Source organism: Culex quinquefasciatus, chromosome 1, assembly GCF_015732765.1.
Source record: "Culex quinquefasciatus strain JHB chromosome 1, VPISU_Cqui_1.0_pri_paternal, whole genome shotgun sequence".
Classification (NCBI taxonomy): Eukaryota; Metazoa; Arthropoda; class Insecta; order Diptera; family Culicidae; genus Culex; species Culex quinquefasciatus.
In genome coordinates this window covers 53,759,568-53,769,625 of record NC_051861.1, presented here as the reverse complement: position 1 = coordinate 53,769,625, position 10,058 = coordinate 53,759,568, and the positions used below count along the sequence as shown (strand labels likewise).

At 41.1% G+C, this 10,058-nt stretch overlaps 1 protein-coding gene across 1 annotated transcript; it reads right to left on the bottom strand.

The window, feature by feature from the left end:
• Positions 1 to 1,681: 1,681 nt before the first annotated feature.
• LOC6034793 lies at positions 1,682 to 3,841 on the bottom strand. Its single transcript, XM_038252824.1, has 4 exons — positions 3,660 to 3,841; positions 3,286 to 3,360; positions 2,676 to 2,956; positions 1,682 to 2,608 (listed from the first exon to the last, which is right to left on the bottom strand). Exons 1-4 carry the CDS (start codon positions 3,700 to 3,702, stop codon positions 1,745 to 1,747), a joined length of 1,263 nt encoding a protein of 420 aa, XP_038108752.1. The 5' UTR covers positions 3,703 to 3,841; the 3' UTR covers positions 1,682 to 1,744.
• Between the last annotated feature and the right edge of the window lie 6,217 nt (positions 3,842 to 10,058).

Genomic DNA, 10,058 nt, shown 5'->3' with positions numbered 1-10,058 from the left:
TGTTAGTTTATAACAAAATTTACATGCAGACATAGAGTTATCTACGTGCGCATGTATTGCGTATACGTACACGAAAAAGATTGAGGTTAAATTTTGTACCGGCTACGAAATTAATGGTGCGCTAGTGTGTGTGAGGTCGGGCTTAGATAACTCTATAGAGTTATCTACGTGCGCATGTATTGCGTGTACGTACACGAAAAAGATTGAGGTTAAATTTTGTACCCGCCAGCAAAACAAATGGGGTGCTAGTGTGCGTGAGCTCGGGCTTAGATAACTCTATAGAGTTATCTAAGCCCGCTCTCACGCACACTAGCATACCATTTGATTTGCTGATCGGTACAAAATTTAACCTCACTTTTTTCGTGTACGTACACGCAATACATGCGCACGTAGATAACTCTATAGGCAAATCGAGTAGAATGATTCGTCTGTCAAAATCAGCTGTGTCCTTTGTTATACCACGAGCACGTGGTAAACAGCTGGTTTTTACAGACGATTGATCTACTTGATTTGCCTATGTCTGCGTAAAAAAAGTGTAAACAAAATCAGCTGCTTGGAATTCAGCCAATCACAATCGTTCAAAACCAAAACAATACTTCAAATACAAATACTAACACAGAATCATTGTGTGCGTGAGAGAAACCGTGGAGATCTCTATAGAGTTATCTACGTGCGCATGTATTGCGTGTTTGTACACGAAGGGTTTTTAGGTTAAAATTTGTACCCACCAGCAAAAACAAATGGTAAGCTAGTGTGCGTGAGATCGGGCTTAGATAGCTCTATAGAGTTATCTATGTGTGCATGTATTGCGTGTACGTACACGAAAAAGATTAAGGTTAAATTTTGTACCCGCCAGCAAAACAAATGGAGTGCTAGTGTGCGTGAGCTCGGGCTTAGATAATTCTATAGTGAAAATCAGCAAAGTGGATGGAGTTATGAGCGAGTGCTTAACCTGCCAAACATACGAGAATTTCCCTTACTTTGTCCCAAAACACTTAAAGAATCGTCTTGAAAAAGCATCTTTTTAAGTAATGAAAAGTTGCTGTGAAAATAGTCATTATCCATCAATAGTCACATTTCCTTTCTATTTAAAAACTTGTAATGCCTTTTAGGTCGCCTACTGTATGGCAGTTGGTTTGTTTATGTCACGATCTTTTCGGATTCGCTGACTTTAGATGAAAAATCTTTTAGTGGCGATTTGCGTAACGACGCACGACATTTTCAAACCTGCTTCGAAAAAAGCAAAAAAAAAAGCAAAGCAATCCACTTTAACGACCCCGGGTCTTTTGTGGTCTCTATTGCAAGTTTCTAGGCGTCCGAAGGTTATGTGTGGTGAGTCACCCAAAACCTCTTTTACGCTGACCACCGCGTCACGAGGCCCTCAAACTGTTTCGAATGAATAATTTATTCAGGATTGCTATTGGGTACCTATAACAGAACAAATATGTGCTAATACTTACGGTACATTGAGTTTATATCATCCTGGGTCAGGCCCTTGGTCCACGCGGGCGGCGAGAAGTTCAAGTTTGGTGTGGCGAATCCCCGCATGCCGGAAGCTGAAGGAAGAAGCAATATGATGCTTTAGATTTACTGTACAGACATTATCACAGTATTGGGCGTGTGTAAACATTTCCAAACTGGATTTTGTTATGAATTTCGAAGATAAATAAAAACTACCCACTACACGTCGATCAGAAAACCATTTTTTTTTATTTAAATACTGTGGAACAACAACTTCGACCGTTTACAGGCCCTCCAGATCAAATTCTTCCTTGATGATGTCGCAGCTGTTGCTCTCGTCTTCATCTGCCTCGATGGATTCGATCACAACCACCGGTTCCTTCTCCATCCGTCTGCGTCGCTTCCGCGCAACCGACAGCCGCATGCCCTTCACCTCGGCGAACCGCTGCTTGGCGTTCCTCACGCACCGGTGCAGAAACGTTAGGCAGTCGTCGTATAGAAATGTCGGATCCGAGTACAACACCACCTGGTAAAACAGGTTGATCACCTTGTCGAACCTCTGGAAGGGGATTTTTGTGGCCCTGGCGCCATTGTTCTCCGTGCCGCGGGCAGTGCCAGTCCAGGAGCAGGTCAACATGAAGCGGCGATCGAAAAAGTAGTCCACAACGCGCAGACAAATCGTTCGACCTTCGCCCATGTGGCGACACTTGCCGTGGATCATCCCCATGGACCTTATAACGCTCTGCACAAACAGTGGGTCGCGAGCGTGGTCCTGTAGAGCTTCCATATCTTCCAAAGATTTCACCGGTTTCAACGGAATCGTGTTGGTTGGGTCTGTCGCGTTCGAGGAGCTTGGGATTTCCAACACGCCCAGCGCTTGAGGAGTTTGAGGAGGGCCTTCGTTGAGTCTGTCGTTGATTTGCAGCAACAAGTGATAGCACTTATTCACTTGCGTCTTTGTCGTTTGCTGATCCTTGGCGATTATTTGCACTTGCCTTTGCAGCGATTCCACCGAGGAAAGAATTTGAGACAGTAGAACGTTTCCTTCGGCTCCCTGATCCGATTGCAGAGACGCGGAAGCTGTTGGCAGTGGCTGCTTGTTCAGCTCATTCAACTCCTTTTCCAGAGTTTTCTGCTCGCAGATAGCCTGAAAAAGGAACAATTCGACATTTTTAAACCACTTCCTCATTGAAGTAATGAAAAGAAAATCTCACCTCAACATACGTTGGAATATTTTCTTTCAAAATTTTGCACCGAAATGCCGACAGAAATCGTTTGTCAATTGCGATGGTAGGATCCAGCTTGGCTTGCTCCAGAAGGCGATAGCCGGACGCACCTTTAGGCCAGTAGCACAGATCGTTCCCGGCAATCACCGACATTCGATCTGGAGTTCCGCCATTCCAGCCTTTTTTGTTCACCCACTTTGACGGAAGCGCGGACAGATTCGATTCATTGTGTTCAAAGGTTTGAATAATTGTGTAGCTGTCCAATGATGCTGAAAATTTAAAATGTGAAATATTTGTAATAATCATTGTAACAAAACAAAAATGTTTATACTTTATACAATTCTTCTCCCTCACAAAGCTCTCAAATATTATTTTAAGACAACATCGTTGATCAATGTTGAGCATCATGGACACAAATATTGCTACAAAATTAAAAAATAATAAGAGTCACGAAAAGTGCTCATTTCAACTCGTTCAAGGTTTTTAAATACTTGGATCAAGCAATAACTTCTTTTCCGTCAATCCTTTTAAAGATCGAATTACTCCATTCTTAATAGTGATAAGTTTAAAACATTTTTTTTTTTTTCTAAATAAGTACCTTTTTCAGGCCATATTTCTGGCGTTCCTCGGTCAAGTTTCTCCAAGCTCATCAAATTGGGCTCATCGTCAGTTTCTGAAAATAAATTAAATACATGAAAAAAGAGACAAAGGGGGATCCAAATTTTGATAACATCAAAATAATGTTTCCTTTTAAAAAAATCCATCCGATTACAAAAAATATTAATTACAAAGTTCCGAGTAATATTGCCCAATCAAGTAATGAATTCCACAAGGAAATATTACTCTATTACATTACGACCAAGCCTCTAGCCGTTTTCAAAAATAACGCGAGAAATTTTTATGTTGTGGACATTTTAATGACTTTGTTATTGCGAACATTTGAAAGAATATAACTTGGTACTTAAAACGTACCTTCTTTTATTTTAACGGGCGTCCTTCCTTCTGAATCGGTCATTGCGTTACTTCACAAAATTCTTTCGTTTAAATGTTAAAATTGATTAAATTTATAATTTTACAAGCAACTTGAACAGAAACTATAAACACAAGCCGCCACTGAAAATGTCACTCAACAAAGCAATCCACTGAAAAAAATCCAAGCGTTTGTTAGATGACAACGCCAGCGATATGCACGTTTCTCCGAAATCACTCAAGTTCAATCAATAAATAATTTATTTTATTAATTTCGTAGGCAGCGAAGTTACTCAGGAATGCGTTGTTGTACTCTGAACTGAGTAAGTTAACGAATTTTATGTGATTTGGGGTAAAGTGTAGTAGTAAAGTAGCTGGGAGCCATGGTGTAGGGGTAAGCGTGGCTGCTTCTCACCCAGTCTGCCTGGGTTCGATCCCAGAATGTCCCGGTAAGGCATTTTTCGAGACAGAGATTTGTCTGATCACGCTGTCCGTCGGACGGGGAAGTAAATGTTGACCCCGGTCTAACCTAGAAGTTAGGTCGTAAGCTCAATCCAGGCGCAAGAGTCCTCTCCCTGGGGCCTGTGCCGGTGGAGTCGCTGGTAGGCAGTTGGACTCTCAATCCAAAGTCGTCAGTTCGAATCTCGGGTGTTTAAAGAGATTTGCAATAGAGCACTTCCATTCGAGCAGTTTTTGCTTTTTTCTACAATGTACACTCAAACCCCGATGGTTTGACACCAACTGTTGTCAAACGAACGGGGTCACTTTTTAGTTTGACTTCCTTTTACACGGAGTTCACACACACTACCGAACGTTTGTTTTGATAGTGTGCGTAAGCGCCGTGTAAAAAGTGACAGTTCGTCACTTTTTAGTTTGACTTTGACCAACCAACGGGGTACAAACTAAAAAAGTGTCAAACGAAAAAGTGACCAACCACCGGGAGTCGTAATCGAGCTGTCGTGGTAATCGGTCGCATTTTTAATTAAGTCCGTGTCGTTCCGCGCGCTTTTTGAAGTGTAAGCATAAACCGCGAATTCATTCATTTTTTGTGTCGACTTAACCCTCTCAACTCGCGAAACATGCCCTGCCATATCAATAACTGCCAAATCACCGACGCATCGCACTTGATGCAGTGTTCCGGTTCGTGTGGCAGAAGTTACCATGCTGCGTGCGCTGGAACACAGAGGAACTACGAGAACGAAATAACTAATTATATGATCCCGCTGTGCCGAGACTGCCAGGGAGTTATTTCGGTTGAAGTCACAACTCGCGCCGTTCTCCTGCAACAGCAAAAGCTGACTTGCGATATCAAAGCTCTGATTGATGCTAACTTTAAGGCTTGCAATGCCTTCAAGCAAATGGACAACAAAATCGAAGTTGTTCAAGATGAATATGAGGGCATTGCCACCCTCCTTGGCGAAATGCAGCAGCAACTCAACAGACTGGATAAAAAATCGATGACTCTACATTAAACGTATGCAAAAAGTTTCGTCAATTTTAGATGACGTAGCACCAGCGGACAACGCCAGTACGTTGGTCAAAATCGACGCACTGACCTCCGTCACTCAGCAAATTGGTGAGAGTCAGAGCATGATCGGTGAAAGACTTAAGAATATCAACACGGAGTTGATTTTTTGTCTGGGCGTGACCCTGGTCCTGCTGTCAATGAAATCCTCGAGGAGATTAAGGCAATCTCAGCCAATCTCCCGGCTGGTACTGAGCAAACCGAGGCTCATCACGAAACTCTCGCTGATGAGTTAGCATCTAGCTCAGCTTCAGGTAGTCCCAATCTTAAAGACAATTCTGGATGGCGCACACTCGGCAATAAACGGCTATGGAAAGCTGACTGGACTGACTACGATATCCGAACAGCACGCCGAAAGGAGCAATCTAAATTGAGACGTAAAGCCAATCAGCGAAAACGGCGTCGGCAACATAGGCGCTCCAGCTACACCGGGACAGACGACCTCGATGAGATCGATTACAGCTTCTTTGACAACAATTTCCACTTAGAACAACGTAACGACCGGCTTCACCGCCTGTGCCACAATCAGCTTGCACAACACTTAGTAAAACAACCAGTCAACTTATTACAATCTCTCGGTGCTGTCGACTTCATGGCTGACGCAGAAAACGAGTCTATTCTTATTCTCATCTTAGGGAAAGTGATAGATTACAAGTAATTTTTGATAAAATGTACTCTCTCGGCCTAAATCAAATTAATCATGTTAAAAATCAAAATAATCGCTTTCTTGATCTTCTTTTACTAATATGACTGAAGACTTCTGTGTGACTGAAGCAAATAATCCACTTTGGAAAAATGAAGCTCATCACACAGCAATTGAATTTTCACTTTTCGTGCATAAGGCTAATAACAGACCAGATGGTTCAGATTACGAAGAAATTCCTGATTACAATAATGCCAATTATCCCTTAATCAAACGTAGACTATTAGAAGTTGATTGGAAAGCATTACTAGAGAAAGAAACGAACATCGAGCTAGCAGTTAACACTTTCTATAGCATTATATACGACATCCTCGATGAAAGCGTCCCTATACGAAGAAAAAGACGCACAATTGACAAACACCCGCCTTGGTTTACAAGAGAGGTTAAAAATCTTAAAAATAGAAAACAAAAAGCTCACAAAGCTTACAAAAGCAATAGCCAAAAACTTGATGAGTATCTACAAATATGCAGTCAGTTAGAAGTCACCATCCAATTTGAATTTGAAAAGTATCATAGAAAGGTAGAATCGGAAATCAAGAGTGATTCCAAGCAGTTTTTCAATTTTGTCAAATCAAAATTAAAAAGTAGTAATTTTCCGTCAAATATGTCTCTCGACAATAAAATTGGCAAAAACAGTGCAGAAATTTGTGAATTATTCGCAAACTTTTTGAAAGCGTATACACCTCTTTTGATGAAAACGATCGCGACCGAAGCTACTTTTCCTTTATACCCCAAGCGAATAACGAAATAACAGTCGATAGCTTATCCTTCGATGAAATTCAGGCGGCTCTTAAAGCTCTTGACAGTTCAAAAGTACCGGACCAGATGGAATATCTCCAAAATTTGCAAAAATGTAGCCTCTGAACTGGCTTCTCCGCTTTATTGGCTATTTAATCTATCATTAAAATCAGGAATATTCCCAAGTGCTTGGAAGAAATCATATTTAGTTCCAATTTTCAAATCCGGTAAAAATCTGACGTGAAAAACTACCGTGGAATTGCTCTTATTTCATGTATTCCCAAGCTCTTTGAGGCAATAGTTAACAACAAAATGTTTGCTCAATTAAAAGACTACATAACACAAAAACAGCATGGATTTTTCAAAGGGCGCTCAACCGCAACTAATCTTCTCTCGTTCGTAAACTACACATTGAATGAAATGGATAACAAAAACTCTGTACAGACACTCTATACTGACTTTAGCAAAGCCTTCGACAGAGTGGACATTCCTATGCTTCTTTTCAAATTGGATAAAATCGGAATTGATTCTAATCTACTTTCATGGCTTAAATCTTACTTAACAAAACGCACACAATGTGTTAAATTTAATGGCCTCATATCTAGGCTCATCAATGTTACTTCCGGGGTACCTCAAGGATCTCATTTAGGCCCATTACTTTTTATTCTTTACGTAAATGATGTATCCTTTATATTTAAGCATATCAACGTTTCGATTTACGCAGATGACATGAAATTGTTTATGAAAATTAAAGACGAAACTGACGCTTCAAGATTCCAGAACGAAATCAACATATTTTTTGAATGGTGCTGTCGTAGCCTTTTACAACTTAACATTAAAAAGTGTACATCGATCTTGTTCAGCAGAAAAATAATTAAGCCAAATATAAACGTAAAACTAGACAACCAGATAGTTGAAACCTGTTCAAATGTTAGAGATTTAGGAGTCATACTTGATTCTAAAATGACTTTCATCGAACATTACAACACGATGGTATTCAAAGCAACTAATATGCTCAACTTCATAAAACGATTCAGTTATAACTTTAAGGACCCCTATACATTGAAAACATTGTTCATAGCTTATGTTCGCTCTATTCTTGAATATTGTAGCGTCGTGTGGAGTCCACACATCAAAACACACGAAACCCGTATTGAATCAGTGCAAAAACAATTTTTACTATTTGCTCTTCGTAAACTAGGGTGGACAGTGTTTCCCCTTCCTTCGTATATTGCACGCTGTATGTTAATAAGCTTAGAAACACTTGTAAAGCGTCGTGAATTCGCTTCTCTTTCGTTCGTAAATGATCTTATTGCAAACCGAATTAATTCTCCAGAGTTGTTACAAACATTAAATTTCTATGAACCCACACGCGTATTGAGAGCACGTGAGCCATTCGCATTGCATTTTCACAGAACTGACTACGCTAAACACGGGCCCATGAATAGAATGATGGAAACTTATAACAAATATAATAACATAATCGATTTCACAATGACAAAATCCACCATGAAAAAACAGTTCTACAATCAAAGATAGATGTTCCCCCCTTGTAATTAGAAACTAAGCAACGATCATGTAGTCTACGTATGTTTGACGAATAAATAAATAAATAAAAAATAAATAAATAAATAAATATTCTTTCAGACTGGTAGAATCAACGATGGACGGGGCACGGCGTGAAGATTTCGGGAGCGATGTCCTACCCGATCGAATTGCGCAAGGAACTGTGACAAGGCGACGGTATCTCCGGCCTCTGTTTCAACATTGGGCTTGAAGGTGTTAAGAGACGGTACAATTGCTATGCCGACTACATGGACATTGTCGGCAGAACGTTCGAGGAGGTGGCCAGGAGGTGCACCGAATTGAAGCGGAAGCGGAGAAGGTTGGATTGAAGGTGAATGTTGCAATGACGAAATACAGTAGTTGTTCGGTAACTGGGCGTTGTTGGCCTGGGCTGCTTTCTAACTGGGCGCTCGATAATTGGGCCGTCGCCCAGTTAAAAGCAGACAAACGTCAAAAACCAAAACAAACCAAAATGAGCGAGGGGTTAATGGATGCAGAAATCATATTCAATAAATAAAAAAAACTTTTTTCAAGCTTTTGTTTGATTTCAAGTTACAACTAAAGTAATATGAAAAGTAAGCACTGTAAATAAATTTAAGTAACTTTTGTTTATATATTTCATCTGGAAAATATGCATCGGTAGTCCCCTCGTTATTTTTTGTTCAGCCCAGTTAACGAGCAACATTCGGTCACAACTACTGTACCTGCTAGCAGGGGGAACCGAGCCTCTTAGGGCTCGCATAAGACCGAGTGTGACGATCGACGGTGACTAGTTCCAGGTTTTGAAGAGTTTGTGTACCTTGGATCGTTGGTGATGTCGGACAACAACTGCAGCAGAGAAATTCGGAGGCGCATCATCACCGGTTGTCGTGCCTACTATGGATTCCACAAGACCTTACGCATGGGTATGAATCTTCAAGCAATTTCAATATGGCGACTTGTATCAGAAGAAAGTTAAGCATTTTCGCAAGTCCTTACTGTGCTGTGTTCTGCGTGCACGTCTGCAAACATAGAGTAATCTACGCGCGTATGTATTGCGTGTACGTACACGAAAATAAAGTGAGGTTAAATTTTGTCAGCCAGCAAAATCAAATGGTGCACTAGTGTGCGTACGCGAAACGTCATAAAGATCTATAGAGTTATCTACGTGCGCATGTATTGCGTGTACGTACACGAAAAAGATTGAGGTTAAATTTTGTACCCGCCAGCAAAACAAATGGGGTGCTAGTGTGCGTGAGCTCGGGCTTAGATAACTCTATAGACCACACACATACTAACACAAGCGCCACCAAGAGGCAAAAAGTGATTACGAATATTTTGACACTTTTAAGTGAAGTTCGACTGTCAAACTTGTAATTCATTGCTGATTTGTTTGAAATAATAAGTTTTTGTCAAAAATAATAAGTTTTTGCAGCACCCATAGAGTTATCTACGTGCGCATGTATTGCGTGTACGTACACGAAAAGATTGAGGTTAAGTTTTGTACCCGCCAGCAAAACAAATGGAGTGCTAGTGTGCGTGAGCTCAGGCTTAGATAACTCTATTTTGGACGGACATTTCCGTTGTCACCTTCTGGTTCCTTGGATTGGCCATGGATAATTTCACAGTGTAATAAACAGGGCAGCTACCACCACGTGGCGCCACTGTTTCGCATGAGAAAATGATACAGGTTTCTCAGACGAGTTTCAATCTCGTGCCTTACGGTCTGGTACCTTTTCCCGACGTGCAACGTGTACCATGTACGAAACTCTGATAAGATCCGTCGTCCTCTACGGGCACGAAACGTGGACGATGCTCGAGGAGGATCTGCAAGCGCTTGAAGTTTTCGAACGGCGTGTGCTTAGGACGATCTTTGGCGGCGTGCGTGAGA